At 50.2% G+C, this 26,878-nt stretch overlaps 2 protein-coding genes across 2 annotated transcripts; both read left to right on the top strand.

Annotated features, from left to right (window-relative positions):
* Positions 1-478: 478 nt before the first annotated feature.
* On the top strand, positions 479-18,272 carry LOC142913399 (uncharacterized). The gene is made up of 9 exons (XM_076060939.1): positions 479-567; positions 5,944-6,093; positions 6,816-7,018; positions 7,226-7,392; positions 9,268-9,373; positions 10,342-10,498; positions 11,014-11,343; positions 13,849-13,936; positions 17,319-18,272. Exons 2-9 carry the CDS (start codon positions 5,958-5,960, stop codon positions 18,211-18,213), a joined length of 2,082 nt encoding a protein of 693 aa, XP_075917054.1. The 5' UTR covers positions 479-567; positions 5,944-5,957; the 3' UTR covers positions 18,214-18,272.
* Positions 18,273-18,911: 639 nt separating this feature from the next.
* On the top strand, positions 18,912-21,771 carry LOC142913398 (catenin delta-2-like). Its single transcript, XM_076060938.1, has 4 exons — positions 18,912-19,098; positions 19,373-19,598; positions 19,710-19,827; positions 21,730-21,771. The coding sequence occupies exons 1-4, from the start codon at positions 18,912-18,914 to the stop codon at positions 21,769-21,771; spliced, it is 573 nt and encodes a 190-aa protein (XP_075917053.1).
* Positions 21,772-26,878: the final 5,107 nt, after the last annotated feature.

Here is a 26,878-nt window from a genome sequence, read left to right as displayed (position 1 = left end):
CCCCTTAGCTTGTAATCAATTTGGTTTCGCCCACCCCCTCAGCTTGTAACCAATTTGGTTTCGCCCACCCCCCCTCAGCTTGTAACCAATTTGGTTTCGTCCACCCCCTCAGCTAGTAACCAATTTGGTTTCGCCCACCCCCTCAGCTAGTAACCAATTTGGTTTCGCCCACCCCCCCAGCTAGTAACCAATTTGGTTTCGCCCACACCCCTCAACTTGTCACCAAGTTGGTTTCGCCCACCCCCCCAGCTTGTAACCAATTTGGTTTCGCCCACCCCCCCAGCTTGTAACCAATTTGGTTTCGCCCACACCCCTCAACTTGTAACCAATTTGGTTTCGCCCTCCCCCCCAGCTTGTAACCAATTTGGTTTCGCCCACACCCCTCAGCTTGACACCAATTTGGTTTCGCCCACACCCCTCAGCTTGACACCAATTTGGTTTCGCCCTCCCCCCCTCAGCTTGACACCAATTTGGTTTCGCCCGTCAGCGTCACGATTTTGGTTCCACTTCACTTTGTAAGATCTCGGCTGGCCTTGGGAGTTTGCGGCTGAGGGAGTTTGCGACTGAGTGAGTTTTTTTTTAAACTTCCATCTTAATCCACCCGCACTTTTAAACATTTAAAACAAACAAAATACAAAATGTACCGACCGAGATTAATCGATTAACCCCTCGTTTTAAAAAGCGATCGAAACTAAAAAAAAAGCCGGCTTCGGGGCCTGCAAGTCTGGGGGCCTTTCGCCGATTTCTTCCCTTCAATCGATCGAATGATCGATCGATCGAACTCGTGGTGGTGGTGGTGTTTAACGTCGTTCGCGTGGACATCGTGAAACAACACGCCACGTGAACACAAAGACAAAGATCCCCCGTGTAGCCTTAGCAGGCTGTAGGGGGCAAGTGGTGTTAGTGACCCCCTTTCACATTCTAAAGATAAACACGTGTATACACACACAGTGTACACACACACACAGTGTACACACACACGTGTACACACACACAGTACACACACACGTGTACACACACACGTGTACACACACACACACGTGTATACACACAGTGTACACACACAGTGTACACACACGTGTACACACACACACGTGTACACACACACGTGTACACACACACACGTGTACACACACACGTGTACACACACACAGTACACACACACACGTGTACACACACACGTGTACACACACACACGTGTACACACACACGTGTACACACACGTCTACACACACACAGTGTACACACGTGTACACACACAGTGTACACACACACAGTGTACACACACACACACGTGTACACACACGTGTACACACACACATGTGTACACACACACACAGTGTACACACACACACAGGTGTACACACACACACACGTGTACACACACAGTGTACACACACACAGTGTACACACACACACACGTGTACACACACACGTGTACACACACGTGTACACACACACAGTGTACACACACAGTGTACACACACACGTGTACACACACAGTGTACACACACACACGTGTACACACACACAGTGTACACACACACATGTGTACACACACGTGTATACACACACGTGTACACACACACAGTGTACACACAGTGTACACACACACGTGTACACACACACGTGTACACACACACGTGTACACACACGTGTACACACACACGTGGCAAGAATAACAACAACACTTATTTGCCCTTGCTCGTCTCGTTGTGATTGTGCATGTGTCCGGTTTGCTTGTGTTCACCGCTTTTGTATTCCTCAACTGTGTTGCTTAATTTTATTTTACGGGAAGCATATTAAGATATATTCTTAGTTCTTTCGGTAAAGTCACCACGTTGAAGGGAAACAATAAAATAATAAAATATATAACAATAAAAAGAATATGAATTACTGCAGTCACGAAAGCTTTAAATCAAAATTTAAGCATATTAAGAGTTTACATTTTAACGTAAAGTAACAAGAAAATGTTGACACTCGTGAGAATTTTCAACGAGAAACGTGGCTCTGGGGAAGGATTCCAGAGGCACGCGCTGACCAACGAAGGCGGACAAGTGGGGAGGAGAGATAATCTTTTTGACTTTGTGAAGATATTAACATCACGTTTGTTATCATGTTGCAAGTGTGTTAACCGTTCATTTATTTGGGTTGATAGTATTTCATTAAAAAGCATACTTAATTTTTTTTTGCTGTGAATCACATTTTAAATATATGTATACACAATGTTGGGCACGTTATTGTTAGAATGTTTAATAATTGCACCACACAGTGGAATTAAAACCTTTAATTTGTCAGTACGTAAAAAAATATTTGTTACAAGTTTAAACGGAATGCATTTAAGAAAAACACACGAATGTAGTTTGCTTGGAAATAATTAATGAATATTGATATATTTTTTATTTAAAGCTTTCGTGACTGCAGGGATTCATATTGTTGGTAATTCGGTAAAGTCACCTGCACGTAGAAGGGAAACAATAAAATAATAAAAATATAAAACAATAAAATTATTGTAAAACAATAAAGTTATTATTCTTGGTTCTTTCGGTAAAGTCACCACCACGTAGAAGGGAAACAATAAAATAATAAAAATATAAAACAATAAAATTATTGTAAAACAATAAAATTATTATTCTTGGTTCTTTCGGTAAAGTCACCACCACGTAGAAGGGAAACAATAAAATAATAAAAATAATAAAACAATAAAATTATTGTAAAACAAAATTATTATTCTTGGTTCTTTCGGTAAAGTCACCACCACGTAGAAGGGAAACAATAAAATAATAAAAAATATAAAACAATAAAATTATTGTAAAACAATACAATTATTATTCTTGGTTCTTTTTGTAAAGTCACCTGCACGTAGAAGGGAACCAATAAAATAATACAAAATATAAAACAATAAAATTATTGTAAAACAATAAAATTATTATTCTTGGTTCTTTTTGTAAAGTCACCTGCACGTAGAAGGGAACCAATAAAATAATACAAAATATAAAACAATAAAATTCTCACGACGTTTCGACCGCAACACAAGCAATCATCATCAGATGATTTTATTGTTATTGTGTTATATTTTTATTATTTCATTGTTTCCCTTCTAACGTGGTGGTGACTTTACCAAAAGAACCAAGAATATGAATCCCTGCAGTCACGGAAGCTTTAAATCAAAATTCGTTCTTTTTTTTCTATTAAAAGCGACAGCCCCGTAATGTGTTAACATTTTTGTTGAAGCCCTCTATTGTATATTGTGTGCCGTTGTATTGATATGGGCAAGGATAACTTAGGCGACTATCTCTGCGAGTCTCGGTGAAATCCCCTAACCCCCTTCATCTCGTGAAACGTCGTGGGAATTGTATCGCGTGATTTTATTATTTTATTCTCATTCTCTCACGTGGTGGTGGTGACTTTACCGAGAGAAGCAAAGAAGACGAATCCTGTATCATTATCACTTAGGGGCCGCCCATAAATGACGTCACGCACCTATGGAGGGCGTCAGACGTTTGTGACGATGTGTGACGTAGGGGGGGAGGAGGGGTTGAGAAATGTGACGTCACATCAAAATGCGCAACTTTAAATATCTATATTCTTAGCTCTTTCGGTAAAGTCACGTTGAAGGGAAACAATAAAATAATAAAAATATATAAAACAATAAAAATTCTCACGACGTTTCGACCATAACACAAACGGTCGTCATCAGGCGTTATGGTCGAAACGTCGTGAGAATTTTTATTGTTTTATATATATTGTTATTTTATTGTTTCCCTTCAACGTGACTTTACCGAAAGAGCTAAGAATATGAATTACTGCAGTCACGAAAGCTTTAAATCAAAATTTAAATATCTACTTAATTAAATAGAATTGTTATAACGGCACTAATTTTGAATAATTTTCATTATTAACTATTTGATGTTTTAAATTTACTAAGGTCACCTTTTATTTATTCCATGAAGGAGCATTTCGCTTCTCCGTGGGAGAATGGTGATGCATACATTTAGTAAAAAACATTTTGAATGATTGTTATTAAACATTTTGATTTTAATGATTCTACCAGGGCTTTTCATTCTGTGGAATGAATATGTAATTGATATTATTGTACTCTCCATTTTGCTTCGTTCTACTGCAAAGTTTCAAGTATTTTTTTAATAGAATTACTTTTAATATTTTATAATTCTACAAATGTTTTCTCCTACAACATCAGAGTGCAGCGCCACATTAAATACGCACTACAATGACAATAGTGTAAAGCGATTTGAAGCGTGTTTCATTTTAAAAATGGAAATATGGTTTGGGGGGTGTGGGGGGCAGAACTTTGTGACGTCATATTTCAGGGGCGTCTGACTTTGTGACGCTGTGTGACGAGGGGGGCAGGGGGGGGGGGTCAAAAATCGGCCAAACTCGTGTGACGTCATTTATGGACGGCCCCTTATGGGAACATTGCTTTTGACATACACGATTTTGAGATAGGCGTGCTTTTCGCGTATGCCAAGGAGTGCCTGTGGGGAGCGGTTAGTGTAGCGGTTAGTGCGCCGAGCTACAAACCTGGCGACCCGGGTTCGATTCCCACTCACGGCCAACACCAGTGACGATTGTCTGAACTGCTCCCGGGCCTCCCCTAGGTCGACTCAGCCTCAAATGAGTACCTGGTGCGATGCGGAAACATTGCCACGAAGGAGACAAAGGGTGGCCGGGCGTGGTGTTGGCCACCCACCCCCCTTGTTTGCTGTGCCGGCCTTCATAGGTGCTTCCCTAACAGCACTTGCCCCGACAGTCTGTTACAGGCTACACGGGGAGGGGGTCTTTGTAATGGAACAAATTCTGAATTAAACTCTAAGAGACAGGGACAGGAGCGTGTGTATGTTGAGCGTCTTTCGCACCGTACGTAGCCAAACCGTGCTGACCAGAGGCGTGGGGGAAGGGCAACGAACTTCAACGCAAAATCAGCTTCAAAGAAGTTTGTTTTCGGCATAGAGAAAGCACATTGATTAGAGAACGTACGAAAAGGTAAGAGACACATTGTCAAGAGAGAGGCGAGCGGGATTGTGCGGGGCGTTGGCGTTCTAAGGCACGGCCAAGGGCAGTGTCAGAGAATGTAAGTGTGTGGGCACGTCTAGTAGAACCTCTTTTGCACTGCACGTAGCCACCCGTGCTAATCGGGACAGCGGCCCAGCCAAGAGGAGAAAACGTGCCTGAGACCATCCCACTGCCGAGTTGGGAGCGATGAAAATCGGCTCATTCATTGGTTACGTTTTTTTGAAGCCAGCTGGCCAGGCGTTAGGGCAAAACGGAGCCCAACCTTTCACCCAGGCAACTGGCGAGCACGGACTAAGCTTGTGATTCGCATGCACTAACCTACGTACCCGCTCACCTACCCACCCAACCTATACAAGACAAAGATCCCCCGTGTAGTCTTAACAGGCTGTTGGAGGAGGTGCCGTTAGCGAGCACCTATGAGGGCCGGCACGGGTGGGTGGCCGGCACCACGCCTGATCGCCTTCGTCTCCCGAGTGGCGATGTTTACATACTACATTCGGTAATCATTTGAGGCTGAGTCGACCTAGGAGAGGCATATGATCGGTTCAGATAATTGTCACTGGTGTTGGCCGTCAGCGGGAATCGGGTTCGTAGCGCAGCAGCGTGCTAACCGCTACAGTACCGGTCCCCATATCTACCTGTGCACCTGCCTGCCCACATGCATGTCCACCTACATGCCTACCTACCTGCCTGCCTGCCTCGTCACGCACTCGCAAACCCACTCATATACTTGCCCACCTACACGCCTACCCGTGCGCCTGCATGCACACCTATCCGTCTACCCGCTCGCCCACCCACCCACCCACCCACACACCCACACGCCCACACACCCACCCACCCACCCACCTAACCCGCCCACCCACCGGTAAATTAACGCTGCCCCCCACGTTCCTCGCTGCGTTTCGGTAGCAAGGGGGGGGCCGATGCAGCGCCTCACCGTGCGCAAGAAGGAGACAGCGGAGGTGGCGGGCGCCGAGATGTCATTTGCGCTGTCGCAACGGGCGCGCCACGCCGCCCGTGTGCTTCTGCAGCGCTTCCCCGACACTGGCTCTGACCCAGGTTCGTTCCCGCTTTGGAGTTGCCGGCGACGTTTTTTTTTTCCGTGGTGCTCCATTGGTGCCCTCTATCAACTAATCTATTCAGGCATTATTTTACCGGGTAAGGCTGCGCTGAGCTGCGTAGCCATTTATCAGCAGCGACCTGGCCACAAAATGATTGCTCGAATGAAGTGGCTTATCACGTGGACGTTCGCAGCAGCCAAATACGCTCAACGCACGTCGATTCGAGAGAGACACCGCAAACTCCAAATATACAGCAGCAGATGTCGTGGTTGGGATCGAACCCACGACCTCCTGTATACCAGGCGAGGGAGTTAACATCTCCTAGCCACCATGATGATGATGAGGGAGAGAGACACAGACTCCAAATATACAGCAGCAGATATCGGGGTTGGGATCGAACCCACGACCTCCTGTATACCAGGTGAGGGAGTTAACATCTAGCCACCATGATGATGACGAGGGAGAGAGACACAGACTCCAAATATACAGCAGATGTCGGGGTTGGGATCGAACCCACGACATCCTGTATACCAGGCGAGGGAGTTAACATCTAGCCACCATGATGATGATGAGGGAGAGAGACACAGACTCCAAATATACAGCAGCATATGTCGGGGTTGGGATCGAACCCACGACCTCCTGTACACCAGGCGACGGAGTCAACATCTAGCCACCGTGGCACCCGTGACGCTGATGCAATTCGACGCGTGTCACTCACAGGGGCGAGACGCGAGGCGAGCAGGCCGAGCGGACGGCTCAACGACGGGATCGCTCAGGTCCCGCCACCGCGGGGGCGATCGGAGCTGGAGGCGTTCCGCCAGACCCTCCCCGTGGCCGCGTTCCGGGAGCAGTTGCTGGGCACCATCGCCAAGTCCAACATCCTGCTGGTGCTGGGCGAGACCGGCTCCGGCAAAACCACGCAGGTGCTCGCAGCACAGTCCTAGAACTCGGCGCTCCTTCATTCAGCATGTCGGGCTCATTTCCCCAGGACCACCACCACGACGAGCGGGGTGAACGTGGATTATTATTTTATTTTTTACCCCCGAATTGCGATCTTGAGGACTGCCTCCGATCACCGCTTAACACTCGGCGCGCGCCGCCGCCCGTGTCGTCCCCCACCCCCCCGGCAGATCCCTCAGTACATCCTGGACGAGGGCAGCCGCCTGGGGTCGCCGTGCCGCGTGATTTGCGCGCAGCCGCGCCGAATCTCTGCCGTCGCCGCGGCCGAGAGGGTGGCGGAGGAGCGAGGGGAGGGCGTCGGCCAGACCGTCGGCTACCAGATCCGGTTGGAGAGCAAGTGCGTGTACGCGTGTTGGCGCTTCCGTTGTGCGCGCGTGCGCGTGTGTGTGTGTTCTGTTGTTTTTGTTGTTGTTGTTGTGTTTTCCCTCTGGGCCGTGTGCTATTGTAATTTTTCTCGTCGTTTCATTCCAACTGTGCTAGTCGCGCCCCCACGATTAGCGCGGTCGGCTGCGTACGGTGTGAAAGACGTTCAACGTACACACGCGCACATGCACACATACGTTTGTTATTGTGTACTTTTACCGCTGTGTCCTGTCGTGTTTCTCCCTGCCCTGCGCCGTGTCCTTTCGTTGAGTTGTGTGATTTTTAGGGTTGTGTTCGGTTTGCGTTTCTCCGTCCTGTCTGAGCTCTGCAGTGACACAACTCTACGAAAACCGAGCCGGTGCAACAATATTTACGGCACATTTATTTTTGGTTAGGCAACGAAGAAATTATCTTGACAAAAACAGCTGTCGTGAAATCCTTCCTCTGCACGATGCAAGCCAAACAACAATTTGCCATGGGTATGGGTGGGGGTGCAGAACAATTGTCACAAGGAAATTTAGCATATCGCTTTATAGGCATTGTATACGATTGCTGAATTTGTGTTGATGGAATTGTTCTTCAACTCAACTGTCGGTGGTGAGCTGAAACAATCTTGTTGGGCGCACAGTGAAACACTTTTACCACCATGTGGTAATTTAATTGGTTTGGCTGTGTCGGCTGGTGGGGGGAGGACTTCACACACGTTGGACCATTGAGCACGGTTGGCTACGTACGGTGGTGCGAAAGAAGTTCAACTTGCATACCTACGTTAAATTTACGAATCGTAATATTGACTGACAACCTAGATGTTAGGTTAACAGGAAAACACCATGTATGTATTTGAGATCCCTTATACCTCAGCTTATCACTCAGCTATTTCAATGCTAAATTCTATGCTAATTCCTTTGTCAAGGGGTGCCTCTGCGGATGTGTATACTTTAACTTAGCTATTTCAATGAGCCATTTCAATGCTAAATTCTATGCTAATTCCTTTGTCAAGGGGTGCCTCTGCGGATGTGTATACTTTAACTTAGCTATTTCAATGAGCCATTTCAATGCTAAATTCTATGCTAATTCCTTTGTCAAGGGGTGCCTCTGCGGATGTGTATACTTTAACTTAGCTATTTCAATGAGCCATTTCAATGCTAAATTATATGCTAATTCCTTTGTCAAGGGGTACCTCTGCGGATGTGTATACTTTAACTTAGCTATTTCAATGAGCCATTTCAATGCTAAATTCTATGCTAATTCCTTTGTCAAGGGGTGCCTCTGCGGATGTGTACACTTTAACTTAGCTATTTCAATGAGCCATTTCAATGCTAAATTCTATGCTAATTCCTTTGTCAAGGGGTGCCTCTGCAGATGTGTATACTTTAACTTAGCTATTTCAATGAGCCATTTCAATGCTAAATTATATGATAATTCCTTTGTCAAGGCGCTTAGTGTTTTTCTTCTCACACAGCTTAAAGGTCGTGATCTGAGCGTGGCTTTTTTCACTCCAGCGCTGTCCTACCAGACAGTCTCGTCCCTTCACCTGATGAAGGCCGCTTGTGTTGTGGCCGAAACGTCGTGATTTTTGTTATTTTATTTTTTACCTACGTGGTGACTTTACCCAATAGAACCAAAGAGTATCCCTCATTAAAGGTCGTGATCTCAGCGTGGCTTCTCTCACTCCAGCGCTGTCCTCCAGACAGTCTCGTCCCTTCACCTGATGAAGGCCGCTTGTGTTGTGGCCGAAACGTCGTGATTTTTGTTATTTTATTTTTAACCTGCTACGTGGTGACTTTACCCAATAGAACCAAAGAGTATCCCTCATACCGTCGCGTTCCGCACGCGGCGTTGCGCGCAGGGTCTCGCCAAAGACGCTCCTCACGTTCTGCACCAACGACGTGCTGCTGAGGACCCTCATGGCCGGAGACAGCGCCACGTCTACCGTCGTGACGCACATCATCGTGGTACGTGCCGAGCTACAGTCGATCCACCACACACCGGTGCTCAAAAGTTTTCTTTTCAGTCTAATCTAGATTTGAAGTTTTCGTGACTGCAGGGGTCCACGCCCCTGGGTTCTCTCGGTAAAGTCACCGTGGTAGGTAGAAAATGAAATGAATTAAATCACGGCGTTTCGGGCGCGCGCACACGCAAGCGTCAGTCAGCAGGTGGAACAACCACAGCAAGAAAGAATTGCTGAAGTGGGCAAAAGGGCTGCTGCTGCTGTCACAAGAGGCTATCGAGGCCTGTAGATGTGGTTGTCCCACCTGCTGACGGACCCTTGTGTGTGCGCTCGCTCGAAACGTCGTGATTTTAATTTATTTTATTTTATTCGGTCTAACCCAAGATGTGGCCAGTTCCGGTTTCTGAGTTTTTGTTCGGTTTTAGTGTCTCAATCATTGGATTGACAACGGACTGTATGTACATGGTGAAGTTTAATTATTGTTATGAAGCTGGTGCTGATGCTGTTGCTACTGGTTGGTTAAAGGTGATGATGGTGGTGATGCTGGTAGTGTTGTTGCTGCTGCTAAGGGTGGTGGTTATTGATGGTTCTGCTGGTGGTGGTGATGGTTAAGGGTGGTGATGATGGTAGTGATAATTGTGGTGGTGGTGGTGATTACGGGTGGTGATGATGATGGTGGTAGTGCTGGTGTTGGTTCTGGTGGTGGTATTGGTGGTGGTTCTTAAAGAGTGGTGCTTGCCACCCACCCCCTTGTGTACCGTGCCTGCCTTCATAGGAGCTACTCGCTTACAGCACTTGCCCCAACGAGTCTGTTAAGGCTATACGGGGGATCTTTGTCTTGTCAGTTGGTCATGATAGATTTTTGTTAACTGGTGGTGGCGAAATTGGCAATGGTGATGATGGCGGTGGTGGTGGTGGTTACATTGACGATGATGATGATGATGGCAGCGTTGGCGGTGATGTATCCACTAGGACGAGATCCATGAACGCGACCGCTTCTGCGACATCCTGCTCATCAAGCTGCGCGACATTCTGGAGCGGCAGTGCAACCTCCGCGTCGTGCTGATGAGCGCCCCCCTCAACGTCTCACTCTTTTCAGAGTACTTCGGCGGCTGCCCCGTCGTCAGACGTGAGAGACGGCTAAATCCATCCGTCGGTTGAACACGTAGCGGTAGGCTTTCGCGACCAATATTATCGATAATGTATTAGAGGTTTTTTTGGGTTTGATCGCGTCAATGTAAATGTGTTGTTAAACCCGACGGCCAATTTGTAAGATTTTGTCACGTAAAACAAAATATCGTTACTAGCACGGCGCACCGTTGTGTTGGAGGAGTAAACCCACAACATTTACCATTGGAGTGCGACATTTGCCGGTTGTAATTACCGAACGGTAAATGTTGTGGGTTTACTCCTCCAGCACACCGGTGTGTGCCGAATTAGCAACTCGTTGGCCACGTTTTGTTTACTTGACAAACCTCGCTAACCGGCTGCTGCGTCGGGTGGTGGCAGGTTTAACGACACAACATTTATATTCACTCGATCTAACCGTGCGTCGGCGGCGGCGGTGGCGGCGGCGGGCCAAACGCAACGGCGATGTTGGACGTGGCGGTGTGCACGCCGTGTTGCCTCTCGTCCGTGGGCCAGTGCCTGGGAGGCTTTTCGAGGTGAAGCGGTTCTTTCTGGAGGACATCCTGCCCACCACTGGTTACAAGTCTAAGGAGATGGAGAGACGCCAGAAGGAGAAAGATCAACGTACGTACAGCCGGCAAAAACCACCCCCCCCCACCACCCACCCGCCCCCCGCATTGCTTGAGAGAGCCTCCCATTGTGTTGAGGCGGCGATCTCCAACTGTATCGGAATCAGGAGAATATTGATAGCGGTAGGAACCTCCTGGTTACACCACCAGCCCACACGGGGATTATTGTTGTTGTGTCCGTCCGTCGTGCATCCAAAAATGGGAGAGGTGGGGCTGGGTGGAGAGGGGAGGGTGGGGAGGGGCTGGGTAGGGAGGGAGGGGCTGGGTAGGGAGGGGAGGGTGGGGAGGGGCTGGGTGGGGAGGAAGGGGCTGGGTGGGGAGGGTGGGGAGGGTGGGGAGGGTGGGGCTGGGTGGGGAGGGGAGGGTGGGGCTGGGTGGGGAGGGGAGGGTGGGGAGGGGCTGGGTGGGGAGGGTGGGGCTGGGGGTGGGGGTGGGAGGGGTGGGGCCGGGGGGGCAGGGGCTGGTCACCCCGTGGTGCCCTTATAAAACTCAACGTTTAACCTACTCACGCCGGCTTGTGCCCGCCCTCACAGTCGGGCATATTTGCGGAATACACCACGGAGCCGCCGTTGACCCTGGTCGTTGACCAAGCAACCCAACGTTCCTACCGGCTCCCTCCGCAGGAGAATGTGTTTGTTCATATTGGAGGAATCCAATCAGCCAATGTCAACTGGGCTCTTCCGTCGCTCTTCTTCTTCATCATGATTGTGCAATCGCATCGCCACAGTAGCCGTGTTGTTATTATTAACACTGTGAATGTTGTCGTTATTGTTGTGTGTTGTTGTTGTTTTATAAACTGTCGTCCGTGTCGTTATTATTATTATTATTAACACTGTGAATGTTGTCGTTATTGTTGTGTGTTGTTGTTGTTGTATAAACTGTCGTCCGTGTCGTTATTATTATTAACACTGTGAATGTTGTCGTTATTGTTGTGTGTTGTTGTTGTTTTATAAACTGTCGTCCGTGTCGTTATTATTATTAACACTGTGAATGTTGTCGTTATTGTTGTGTGTTGTTGTTTTATAAACTGTCGTCCGTGTTGTTATTATTATTAACACTGTGAATGTTATCGTTATTGTTGTGTGTTGTTGTTTTATAAACTGTCGTCCGTGTTGTTATTATTATTAACACTGTGAATGTTATCGTTATTGTTGTGTGTTGTTGTTTTATAAACTGTCGTCCGTGTTGTTGTTATTATTATTAACACTGTGAATGTTGTCGTTATTGTTGTGTGTTGTTGTTGTTTTATAAACTGTCGTCCGTGTTGTTGTTATTATTATTAACACTGTGAATGTTGTCGTTATTGTTGTGTGTTGTTGTTTTATAAACTGTCGTCCGTGTTGTTGTTATTATTATTAACACTGTGAATGTTATCGTTATTGTAGTATGTTGTTGTTGTTTTATAAACTGTCGTCCGTGTTGTTGTTATTATTATTAACACTGTGAATGTTGTCGTTATTGTTGTGTGTTGTTGTTTTATAAACTGTCGTCCGTGTTGTTATTATTATTAACACTGTGAATGTTGTCGTTATTGTTGTGTGTTGTTGTTTTATAAACTGTCGTCCGTGTTGTTGTTATTATTATTAACACTGTGAATGTTGTCGTTATTGTTGTGTGTTGTTGTTGTTTTATAAACTGTCGTCCGTGTTGTTGTTATTATTATTAACACTGTGAATGTTGTCGTTATTGTTGTGTGTTGTTTTATAAACTGTCGTCCGTGTTGTTGTTATTATTATTAACACTGTGAATGTTATAGTTATTGTTGTGTGTTGTTGTTTTATAAACTGTCGTCCGTGTTGTGCATCCACAAGTACAGGTGTGTGTGTCACAGACTTAGTGCATCCACAAGTACAGGTGTGTGTGTGTGTCGGACTTAGTGCATCCACAAGTACAGGTGGGTCGGTGTGTGTGTGTGTCGGACTTAGTGCATCCACCAGTACAGATGGGTCGGTGTGTGTGTGTCGGACTTCACGCATCCACAAGTACAGGTGTGTGTGTGTGTCGGACTTAGTGCATCCACAAGTACAGGTGGGTGTGTGTGTGTTGGCTTAGTGCATCCACAAGTACAGGTGTGTGTGTGTGTCGGCTTAGTGCATCCACAAGTACAGGTGTGTGTGTGTGTGTCGGACTTAGTGCATTCACAAGTACAGGTGTGTGTGTGTGTGTCGGACTTAGTGCATCCACAAGTACAGGTGGGTGTGTGTGTGTTGGCTTAGTGCATCCACAAGTACAGGTGTGTGTGTGTGTCGGCTTAGTGCATCCACAAATACACGTGGGTGTGTGTGTGTCGGCGGTGGGTGGCTTACTGCAGCTACCATATCATGCGTCCTGTGCTGGAAGAAATAAAGCCTCCAGTTAAATTTTTGACTTGTTACACTGGTCTACAGACAAAATGCTTTCGAGAAATAAACATGTAGTCCAACTTTACTAATTCTGTGTCACTGAGCTGTCCACTTGACACTGATGTTCCGCTGTGTCTGTTCCACCTGAAGAAGGAGACTTGTGTTGCCTCCGAAACGTCGTGATTTAATTGTTTTCTTTTGTTTTATTTTATTTTACCTCCGTGACTCCACCGTACAAATTGATTCTCATTCTTTCGTGAGGAGTCGACTCCTTTTTAATCGCATTAAGAATCGACTCCCATTGACTTGCACGGGGAATCGGATTGTAGAGTTGTATTAGAAATCGATTGCTCATTGAATTGCATGAGCAATCGACTTAGCGTCTGAATCAATACCTTGTCGACTTGTGTTTGGAACCGGTTCGTCGTGTGGAGTTGGATCCGGGTCTGGGGGGTTCAGCATCGCCTGGTGAGTTTACACTCAACACTCACCACTACTCACCACTCACCACTAGTACACTCACCACTAGTACACTCACCACTCACCACTACTCACCACTAGTACACTCACCACTAGTACACTCACCACTCACCACTAGTACACTCACCCCTAGCACACTTACCACTCACCACTAGTACACTCACCACTACTCAACACTCACCACTAGCACACTCACCACTACTCACCACCACTCACCACTAGTACACTCACCACTACTCACCACTAGTACACTCACCACTAGTACACTCACCACTCACCACTAGTACACTCACCACTAGTACACTCACCACTACTCACCACTCACCACTACTCACCACTCGCCACTAGTACACTCACCACTACTCACCACTACTCACCACTAGTACACTCACCACTCACCACTAGTACACTCACCACTAGTACACTCACCACTACTCACCACTACTCAACACTCACCACTAGTACACTCACCACTAGTACACTCACCACTAGTACACCCACCACTAGTACACTCACCACTACTCACCACTAGTACACTCACCACTAGTACACTCACCACTAGTACACCTACCACTCACCACTACTCACCACTAGTACACTCACCACTAGTACACTCACCACTCACCACTAGTACACTCACTACTCACCACTACTCACCACTAGTACACTCACCACTAGTACACTCACCACTAGTACACTCACCACTCACCACTACTCACCACTCACCACTACTCACCACTAGTACACTCACCACTAGTACACTCACCACTACTCACCACTCACCACTACTCACCACTAGTACACTCACCACTAGTACACTCACCACTCACCACTACTCACCACTCACCACTACTCACCACTAGTACACTCACCACTAGTACACTCACCACTCACCACTACTCACCACTCACCACTAGTACACTCACCACTAGTACACTCACCACTACTCACCACTAGTACACTCACCACTAGTACACTCACCACTAGTACACCCACCACTCACCACTACTCACCACTAGTACACTCACCACTCACCACTACTCACCACTCACCACTACTCACCACTACTCACCACTAGTACACTCACCACTAGTACACTCACCACTAGTACACTCACCACTCACCACTACTCACCACTACTCACCACTACTCACCACTCACCACTAGTACACCGCTGTGTCTGTTCCACCTGAAGAAGGAGACTTGTGTTGCCTCCGAAACGTCGTGATTTAATTGTTTATTTTATTTTGTTTTATTTTACCTCCGTGACGCCACCGTATAAATTGATTCTCAACATTGTTTCGTGAGGAGTCGACTCCTTTTTAAACGCATTAAGAATCGACTCCTATTGACTTGCACGGGGAATCGGATTGAAGAGTTGTATTAGAATTCGATTGCTCATTGAATTGCATGAGAAATCGACTTAGAGTCTGAATCAATACCTTGTCGACTTGTGTTTGGAACCGGTTCGTCGTGTGGAGTTGGATCCGGGTTTGGGGGGTTCAGCATCGCCTGGTGAGTTTACACTCAACACTCACCACTACTTACCACTAGTACACTCACCACTAGTACACTCACCACTAGTACACTCACCACTAGTACACCCACCACTCACCACTACTCACCACTAGTACACTCACCACTAGTACACTCACCACTCACCACTACTCACCACTCACCACTACTCACCACTACTCACCACTAGTACACTCACCACTAGTACACTCACCACTAGTACACTCACCACTCACCACTACTCACCACTACTCACCACTCACCACTAGTACACCGCTGTGTCTGTTCCACCTGAAGAAGGAGACTTGTGTTGCCTCCGAAACGTCGTGATTTAATTGTTTATTTTATTTTGTTTTATTTTACCTCCGTGACGCCACCGTATAAATTGATTCTCAACATTGTTTCGTGAGGAGTCGACTCCTTTTTAAACGCATTAAGAATCGACTCCTATTGACTTGCACGGGGAATCGGATTGAAGAGTTGTATTAGAATTCGATTGCTCATTGAATTGCATGAGAAATCGACTTAGAGTCTGAATCAATACCTTGTCGACTTGTGTTTGGAACCGGTTCGTCGTGTGGAGTTGGATCCGGGTTTGGGGGGTTCAGCATCGCCTGGTGAGTTTACACTCAACACTCACCACTACTTACCACTAGTACACTCACCACTAGTACACTCACCACTAGTACACTCACCACTACTCACCACTAGTACACTCACCACTACTCACCACTAGTACACTCACCACTAGTACACTCACCACTCACCACTAGTACACTCACCACTCACCACTACTCACCACTCACCACTACTCACCACTAGTACACTCACCACTAGTACACTCACCACTAGTACACTCACCACTAGTACACTCACCACTCACCACTAGTACACTCACCACTACTCACCACTAGTACACTCACCACTCACCACTAGTACACTCACCACTACTCACCACTAGTACACTCACCACTACTCACCACTCACCACTAGTACACTCACCACTAGTACACTCACCACTACTCTCCACTCACCACTACCCACCACTAGTACACTCACCACTAGTACACTCAACACTCACCACTACTCACCACTCACCACTAGTACACTCACCACTACTCACCACTACTCACCACTCACCACTAGTACACTCACCACTAATACATTCACCACTACTCACCACTAGTACACTCACCACTAGTACACTCACCACTAGTACACTCACCACTACTCACCACTAGTACACTCACCACTAGTACACTCACCACTACTCAACACTCACCACTACTCACCACTCACCACTAGTACACTCACCACTACTCACCACTAGTACACTCACCACTCACCATTACTCACCACTAGTACACTCACCACTAGTATACTCACCACTAGTACACCCACCACTCACCACTACTCACCACTCACCACTAGTACACTCACCACTAGTACACTCACCACTCACCACTACTCACCACTAGTACACTCACCACTAGTACTCTCACCACTCACCACTACTCACCACTAGTACACTTACCACTAGTACACTCACCACTAGTACACTCACCACTAGTACACTCACCACTCACCACTAGCACACTCACCACTAGTACACTCACCACTAGTACACTCACCACTCACCACTACTCACCACTAGTACACCCACCACTCACCACTAGTACACTGACCACTAGTACACTCACCACTCACCACTACTCACCACTAGTACACTCACCACTCACCACTAGTACACTCACCACTAGTACACTCACCACTACTCACCACTAGTACACTCACCACTAGTACACTCACCACTAGTACACTCACCACTCCCCCACTCCCCCTCCCTCCCCCCCAGGACGAGGACTTTGTCACCACCATGGCCAACGCGGCCTTCCTGTCTCACGCTCTGCGCCCTGACCCTTCTGCTGTCCCTGCTGCTGTTGCTGCCCCTGCTGTCCCTGCTGCTGCTGCCCCTGCTGTCCCTGCTGCCCCCGCTGTCCCTGCTGCCCCTGTTGCTGCCCCTGCTGTCCCTGCTGCTGCTGCCCCTGCTGCTGCTGTCCCTGCTGTCCCTGCTGCCCCTGCTGCTGTCCCTGCTGCTGCTGCTGCCCCTGCTGCCCCCGCTGTCCCTGCTGTTGCTGTCCCTGCTGCTGCTGTCCCTGCTGTCCCTGCTGCTGTCCCTGCTGCTGCTGCCCCTGCTGTTGCTGCCCCTGCTGCTGCTGTCCCTGCTGCTGCTGCCCCTGCCGCCGCTGCCCCTGCTGCCCCTGCCGCCGCTGCCCCTGCTGTCCCTGCTGCTGCTCCTGCTGCTGTCCCTGCTGCTACTGCCGCACTGCCGCTTAGCTCCCCGCTGTGCCGCTGGTGGCTCGGCTTCCTGGGCGCTCTCAGACGCTGCTGCTGCTGCTGCACCACCACCAACACCACCGCCGCTGGCTGTGGTGTTGGTGGTGTTGGTGGTGGTGGGGGTGGTGGTGTTGGTGGCGGTGGTGGCGGTGGTGTTGGTGGTGTTGGTGGTGTTGGTGGGGGTGGTGGCGGTGGTGGTGTTGGTGGTGGTGTTATTGGTGGTGGTGTTGGTGGCGGTGGTGTTGGTGGTGGTGGTGTTGTCGGTGGTGGTGTTGGTGGCGGTGGTGGTGTTGGTGGTGGTGGGGGTGGTGGTGTTGGTGGTGGTGGCGGTGGTGGTGGTGTTGGTGGGGGTGGTGGCCGTGGTGGCAGTGGTGGTTGCGAGCAACCCGAGGAGTGGGCGGTGGCAGTGGTGAGGGCGGCTGGGACGCCGCGCTCACTCCTCACGCTGCTCACTGACCGTGAGGACGACGACCAGGTGAGACCACGGGTGGGGCGCACAAGGATATGTGTCTGTGTGTGTGTAGGTCGACTCAGCCTCAAATGAGTACCTGGAGGGATGTGTAAACATCGCCGCTAGGGAGACAAAGGCGGCCGGGCATGGTGCTGGCCACCCACCCCCTCGTGTGCTGTGCCGGCCTTTAAAGGCGCTCGCTAACAGCACTTGCCCCTACAGTCTGTTAAGGCTATACGGGGTATCTTTGTCTGTGCGCGGCACGGGCTAGAGAAGAGATGGAGTGACGTGGTACAAGAGGATGTGGAGCTGAGTCGACTTCCCGATGACTGGTACCAGCGGTGTAAAAATCGGCCTCTGTGGAGGAGGCTCGTGAAGGACGCTACTGGGCAGTTGGAGGCAGTCGCCCTCCAACAACAACGGAGGGCGGAGGAGCGACGCTCAGAACAACGAGCGGAGCGCCGGGTGGCTAAAGCACAGCAGGTTGGCACAGGAGGGGGCACAGGCGGTGCATCAGCCAGTCATCTCAGTCAGTCGACCCGTGGCACCTGGGTCTGTCCCTTGACCTTCTGCCAGCGGGCGTTCGACACTTCACGTGGCCTCAAGGTGCACATAGCCTGGCACAAGCGTCGTGGTGACATCACCGCCACTTGGTGGCGTATGGCGGTTGTTGTTTGTGCATCTCCTCATCTCCCCGTGCCCCCACAGGTGCGTGCATGTGAGGTGTTGCAAGTCCTCAGCTCCAACCATGTTGGCGCATTGGCCCTCTGCAACAATGGAGGCATCGCGGCCTTCGCCAGCCTGCTGGGACGCACTCACAACCCTCACACCCTGGAGAAGATCACCGGTAGCAACCCACCCACACTCACCACCCACTCTCGCCACCCACACTCACCACTCACCACCCACTCTCGCCACCCACACTCACCACCCACGCTCACCACCCACACTCACCACCCACACTCACCACCCATGCTCGCCACGCTCGTCACGCTCACCACTCTCACCACGCTCACTACTCTCACCAGGCTCACCACTCTCACCAGGCTCACCACTCTCGCCATGCTCACCACCCACACTCACCACTCACACTCACCACCCACCCACCCTCGCCACCCCAGGCACGCTGTGGAACCTGTCGTGCCACGAGCCTCTGAGGGCTGCGCTGGTGGAGCTCTGCCTCCCGGCGCTGGTGGAGCTCGTGCTGGTGCCAGAGAGCGGCTGGAGGAGCAACGTTGGAGACAAACCCTCCTCACCGTCCTCACCTAGCTCGCCCGTCTCACCCTCCTCACTCAGCTCGCCCGCCTCGCCTTCCGCGGCGTTCTGCAACGCCTTGGCGTGCCTGCGGTAAGGCGCGCCGAGACAGACGTGACGGGGACGTTGCGGTGGACGCGACGGGAATGTCGTGGTTGACGTGACGGGGACGTCAGGGTTCACGTCACGGCGGTGACGTTGCAGGGAGTTGAGCTTGGCAGACCCGGACAGGCGGCTGAGCATGCGGCAGTGCGAGGGGCTGGTGGACTGCGTGCTGCACTTCATCCGCTCGGCACTCAAAGGGCACAACATCGAGACTCAGGTGACCCCCACACCAAGATGGGTAGTGGTAAAGTAGTGGTTAGCGCTACGAACCCGGCGACCCGGGTTCAATTCCCGCTCGTGGCCAACACCGGTGAAGATTATCTGAAATGGTCCTGGGCCTCCCCTAGGTGTACTCAGCCTCAATTGAGTACCTGGTGTGGTGTGTAAACATCGCCACTGAGCAGACAAAGGTGGTCGGGCGTTGTGCTTGCCACCAACCCCCTCGTGTGCCGTTCCGGTCTCTTCATAGGTGCTCGCTAACAGCACTTGCCCCTACAGTCTGTTGAGGCTATATGGAGGGTCTTTGTTTATGTATGTGTATGTATGTACACGTGTGTGGATGTATGTGTATGTGTATGTATGTCCGTGTGTGTATTGTCCGGCAAAAACAACCCCCTACCTCCTTGAGGTGCCGGACGGCAAAATTGTGGTGGGCAGTGCCGTGGGGGGAGGGCCAATTTAGATTGGCCTTTCCCTTCATGGCATTTGTTACCACCACAATGGCCAAAAGGGGGCTTTGGACCGGTGCGAGGGACTGGTAACCCCTCCACTTTCAATTAAATACCACTAAAATACGAGGTAATGCATTTATTAAGTTTGTGCCGGAGGCACCAGGGGTACGGGCGTCTATGACGTCTCCTGGCCAAACCCCATTTGGCGGAGCGAGGAGATTGAATCTTTATCCTCGGGGCTTCTTCAGAAACAACAAAAAGCCTCTACGGATGGCCACGTGGAATGTTCGAACGCTCATTGCGGAGGAGAGGCTTCCATTCTTTTGTTGGGAGCTGGACCGGTACCGCCTGCATCTCTATGGTATTCAGGAGGTCCAGGGGACCGGCTCTGGCTCCTGCCACCATGAGGGGTGGACAGTCCTTTACTCGGGGCAGGAGACTGCCAAACAACAGGGAGTGGCTCTTCTTCTGAACAAAAGAATGAAGGGGGCGTGGGAGTGTGGCGGTCAGGTGTGGGATGCTGTAATCCCCAGGCTACTTTGGGCTCGCCTTCCCATCAACCAGAGGCAAGGAGTGGTGGTCGTGGTTATGTATGCCCCCACTGAAGACGAACATCTGGAAGGATGCAGGCAAGGCCGATGAGTCAGATGGCTTCTATGACCTCCTGTCAAAGATACTGGCTAAAGTGGCCCCTCGGGATAGAGTCATCTTGTTGGGTGACTTCAATGCCCGAGTTGGTCATGATGCTAGCACCTGGTCTGAAGTGATTGGAGGGCATGGGCCAGATCAGCTCAATAACAACGGTAAGAGGCTGATAGATTTTTGTGCAGCCCATGGGCTTGTAATTACCAACACGCTGTTCCGGCATCGGCACATCCACACAACATCATGGATGCATGCCAGGTCCAAGTGTAACGAGTTCAACTGAGTCGCAGACGTTGTCTTGGGAGCAACACTTTATTCAGAAACTCAACGTAACATAACACAACCTACACTTGGGTGTTGAATGCTCATCTAGCCACGCTACGGCAGAACTAGACACGGTTCGCTATCCCGGCCCAGACCACAAGCTGGGTCCCGGACCACGTGGCTAGAGGCTTCTTCAACCCGACGTGGATCTTCATCACCAGTAACACGAAGAACCCCGAGCCCCTCCTGGGGCCCCCATTATATCGGCCTGGGCTGGGGTTGGCTCCGCCCCTCGCCCCGCCCACCTTCCAGATCTCTCCGGCTCTTTCCCGAAGGCTCCCCGAGAGCTCTGCTATACCACGTGACCGCCCAGCGGCCCCCGTCCACCGGAGGCCCCCCTCCAATATCATCCGGTTACGTGTCGGCAGGCCAACCAGCGTATCATGCCCCAACGTAACCCTGGCTGGCTGACACTCCCTCTCGCTCCCTCACCGGGAGCCCGCACCGCACACCGCACATGGTGCCTCCACGCTGCACAGCGCTCACCCAAGCCCCGTGAGGGCTGGTACTTCGCCCAGTAAGCGGACTACACATAATGCCAAGACATTATCCGCTGTGGTTTCGTAAGCCCGGCACCACACAGTGACAATCACAGTCACTACACAAGCAAGACCATCTGCTGGACTACATTGTGATGGAACAGTGGATGCGGGCCCATGTCCTTGACACCAGGAGCTGATCTGCCCACTGACCATCGACTTGGCATCTTTAAGATGTGCCTGCCATTCTTCCACTCCGGTGGTGGGTGTACACCCAGGACCCCATTCAAACCCATAGTGGCATGGTCTCAGCTAGCTGATTAAAATTTCAAGCGAGAATTTAATCATCGCTTGCAGCTGGGGTTGGCATCATCCCAAACCTCCTCATGTCGAGGGGAAATGGGCGAGGTTTAGGACTGTGGCTTATGCAGCTGCAATGGCTTCTTTGGGTACACGGTCCAGACCTCCTCAGAGACCCTGGCTGACAAAGGAGGTGTTCAGGCTGGCTGAGAAAAAGCGACAGGCCCACTCTCATCATCTACAACATCCCATGTCAGAGAATGAGGAGGCTTACCGAAGCCTTCGCTCGGAGGTTCGTAGAGCCGTGAGGCGCCTTAAGGATGGTTGGTGGTTGCAGGTTGCTGAGGAGATGGAGTCTGCCCCAATGGCCTGTGATCACAAATTCCTATTTAACTCCATCAAAAAAGTAACCTGCAGCGCCACACCTATTACCATCATTAGGAGAAAGAACGGTGATCCAATCTCCGACCCCCAGGAACAGGTTTGCAGATTTGCTGAGCATTTTTGGGAGGTCCTGGGGGAGGGGAAATCCCCCAACCTGGAAAACATCGTGGCACAAAGTGAGGATGACCCTGTTGAGGCTGCGGTGCCTCATAGAAGAGGAAGTCACCCCCTGTGAGTGGCTGGCTGAGGTGCCATCTGTTGAAGAAGTACTGAAGGCGATCCGGAGTCTGAGACCAGGAAAGGCACTGGGTAGAGATGATCTCCCAAGCAAAATGCTGAGGGAGGGTGGCGTTTGTGCACAGACTGCCCTATATGACATCATAACAGCAGTCTGGACCACTGGACGGGTTCCGCAGGATTGGAAGGATGCCCTGGTGGTCCCCCTCTTTAAGAAGGGGGAACGCACAGACTGTAACAACTACAGGGGCATCTCATGCCTCAGTGTGCCGGGAAAGGTCCTGGCAAGGATTATTCAACATCGCCTTGCCAGGCACGCTGAGGCGAGGCTTGCAGAGCCCCATTGCGGTTTCAGGAAAGGGCGGTCCTGCAAAGATGCCATATTTTCTATCGGTCTGCTACAGCAGAAGTGTAGGAAATTCCACATCTCCGCTTTTTTGACCTGCTCAAGGCCTATGATACCATCAGTAGGCCTGGGCTCTGGGTTGTTCTTAGTGCTTTCAGAGTCCCTAACGCTCTGCTTATGATCATTAAGGACCTTCATGATGGTGAGCGGGCCCGGGTAGAACTTTGTGGCCGGGGTGCGACAGTGATGTCCTCTGGCTCCCACATTATTTAACATCTATTTTGACCACGTAGTTCGTGAAGCCTTCAATAGCTGTACTGGGGGAATCTCCATTTGGTACAGATATAAGGGAGGCTGATCGATGCCCAGGTGCAGTCAAGGGATGGCTCTCTATTGCTCAACCACGTTATGTATGCCGATGATTTGGTAATTGCTGCTCATTCAGAGGAGGAATTGGAGATGCTGGCTGCTGAGACTGGAGCGTGCCACTAAGAGATGGGGCCTTACCATCACCCCCACCAAAACTAAGCACCTGCCTGGGTATTTTGTACCATCGGACACTCCACCCCCACAACTCCCAATCGGTGATGGGGCAGTTGTGGAGAGAGTGGAGAGATTCCCATATTTATTTTTTACCTACGTGACTTTACCGAATAGAACCAAAGAGTATGAGTTTCCCATACCTGGGCAGTGTGCTTATGACCGGCTCCATTTTAACAGCAGAGGTCTCACTCCGAATCAGTCGAGCAGCAAAATCTTTTCATCGGTTGCGTGACGCTGTGTGGAAGCTACCTGGTCTATCGCTCCGCACTAAGCTTCAGGTCTTCTCGGCCACGGTCATTCCCTCCCTTCTCTACGCTTGCGAAACGTGGACCCCCCTAATGGAACATCTTCACCGGTTAGAAACAGTTAGGCTGGCCTGCGTACGATCCATCCTGGGTTTAACCAGACTAGATTGTGTGAGGAGCTCACAAATCCTTGAAAGATCTGGGCAAGGTCCCATCGGTGAGCTCCTCCCGCGGGCAAGGCTGCGATGGCTGGGTCATGTAGCCCGCATGCCCAGCCACCGCATGCCGAAACAGCTTTTGTTCGGCCGGATCGAGGGGACTAAACGGGCGCGGCACGGGCTAGAGAAGAGATGGAGTGATGTGGTACAGAAGGACGTGGAGCTGAGTGGACTTGTCGATGACTGGTACCAGCGGTGTCAAGGTTGGTATCTGTGGAGGAGGCTCGTGAAGGACGCTACTGGGCAGTTGGAGGTAGTCGCCCTCCAACAACAACGGAGGGCGGAGGAGCGACGCTCAGAACAACGAGCGGAGCGCCGGGTGGCTAAAGCACAGCAGGTTGGCACAGTAGGGGGCACAGGTGGTGCATCAGCCAGTCATCTCAGTCAGTCGACCCGTGGCACCTGGGTCTGCCCCGTGACCTCCTGCCAGCGGGCGTTCGACACTTCACGTGGCCTCAGGGTGCACATAGCCTGGCACAAGTGTCGTGGTGATGTCACCGCCACTTAGTGGCTAATGGCGGTTGTTGTTGTTGTTGTTGTCTGTGTGTGTGTCTGTGTGTGTGTGTGTCTGTGTGTGTGCCTGTGTGTGTGTCTGTGTGTGTCTGTGTGTGTCTGTGTGTCTGTGTGTGTCTGTGTGTGTCTGTGTGTGTGTCTGTGTGTGTCTGTGTGTGTGTGTCATGATACTGGAACCTGGTCTGGAGTGATTGGAGGGCATGGGCCAGATCAGCTCAATAACAACGGTAGGAGGCTGCTAGATTTTTGTGCAGCCCATGGGCTTGTAATTACCAACACGCTGTTCCGGCATCGGCGCATCCACACAACATCATGGATGCATGCCGGGTCCAAGCAAGAACATCTGCTGGACTACATAGTGACGGACCAGCGGATGCGAGCCTATGTCCTTGACACCAGGACCTACCGTGGAGCTGATCTGCCCTCTGACCATCGACTAGTCATCTGTAAGATGCGCCTGCCATTCTTCCACTCCGGTGGTGGGTGTACACCCAGGACCCCATTCCGACCTAAAGTGGCCTGGTCTCAGTTATCTGATGAAAGTTGCAAGCGAGAATTTCATCATCGCTTGCGGCTGGGATTGGCATCGTCCCCGACTCCTCCTGATGTCGAGGGTAAATGGGCGAGGTTTAGGACTGTGACTCATGCAGCTGCAATGGCTGCTTTGGGTACGCGGTCCAGACCTCCACAGAGACCCTGGCTGACAGAGGAGGTGTTCAGGATGGTTGAGAAAAAGTGACAGGCCCACTGTCATCGGCTACAGAATCCCACGTCAGAGAATGAGGAGGCTTACCGCAGCCTTCGCTCGGAGGTTCGGAGAGCCGTGAGGCGCTGCAAGGATGGGTGGTGGTCGCGGGTTGCTGAGGAGATGGAGTCTGCCTCAGTGGCCCGTGATCACAAATCTCTATTTAACTCCATAAAAAAAGTAACCTGCAGCGCCACACCTATTGCCATCATTAGGGGAAAAAACGGTGATCCAATCTCCGACCCCCAGGAACAGGTTTGCAGATTTGCTGAGCATTTCTGTGAGGTCCTGGGGAAGGGAAAATCCCTCAGCCAGGAAAACATCGTGGCACAAAGTGAGGATGACCCTGCTGAGGCTGTGGTGCCTCAAATATTGGAAGAAGTCACCCCCCGTGAGTGGCTGGCTGAGGTGCCATCTGTTGAGGAAGTACTGAAGGCGATCCGAAGTCTGAGACCAGGAAAGGCAGCGGGCAGAGATGATCTCCCAAGCGAAATGCTGAGGGAGGGTGGCGTTTGTGCACAGACTGCCCTATATGACATCATAACAACGGTCTGGGCCGCTGGACGGGTTCTACAGGATTGGAAGGATGCCCTGGTCGTCCCCCTCTTTAAGAAGGGGGACCGCACAGACTGTAACAACTACAGGGGCATCTCACTCCTCAGTGTGCCGGGAAAGGTCCTGGCAAGGATTATTCAGCATCGCCTTGCCAGGCATGCTGAGGAGAGGCTTGTGGAGCCCCAATGCGGTTTCAGGAAAGGGCGGTCCTGCACAGATGCCATATTTTCTGTCCGTCTGCTACAGCAGAGGTGTAGGGAATTCCAACAAGACCTACATCTCTGCTTTATTGACCTGGTCAAGGCCTATGATACCATCAGTAGGCCTGGGCTCTGGGTTGTTCTTCGTGCTTTTGGAGTACCTGACCGTCTGCTCACGATCATTAAGGACCTTCATGATGGTGAGCGGGCCCGGGTAAAACTACGTGGCCGGGAGTCAGAGCCATTCCCTGTACACCTTGGGGTGCGACAGGGATGTCCTCTGGCTCCCACATTATATAACATCTATTTTGACCACGTAGTTCGTGAAGCCTTCAATAGCTGTACTGGGGGAATCTCCATATGGTACAGATATAATGGGAGGCTGATCGATGCCCGGGTGCGGTCAAGGGATGGCTCCTACAGACACTTACATACAGACACTTACATACAGACACTGAGACACTTACATACAGACACTTACATACAGACACTTACATACAGATACTGAGATATTCACATACAGACATTTACATACAAACACTTAACATACAGACACTTACATACAGACACTTACATACAGACACTTAGACATTTACTTACAGACACTGAGACACGTAAATACAAACACTTACATACAGAAGCTTACATACAGACACTTACATACAGACACTGAGACACTTACATACAGACATTTACATACAGACACTGAGACACTTACATACAGACACTTACATAAAGACATTTACATACAGATACTGAGACACTTACATACAGACACTTACATAAAGACATTTACATACAGATACTGAGACACTTACATACAGACACTTACATACAGACACTTACATACACACACTTACATA

The sequence above is a fragment of the Petromyzon marinus genome, unplaced genomic scaffold, assembly GCF_048934315.1.
Source record: "Petromyzon marinus isolate PM22_M1 ecotype Great Lakes invasive population unplaced genomic scaffold, UKy_Petmar_22M1.pri1.0 PM_G_Scaffold_25, whole genome shotgun sequence".
Taxonomy (NCBI): Eukaryota; Metazoa; Chordata; class Hyperoartia; order Petromyzontiformes; family Petromyzontidae; genus Petromyzon; species Petromyzon marinus.
The sequence above is the reverse complement of the archived record's forward strand: the minus strand, read 5'-3'. Positions and strand labels throughout refer to the sequence as shown.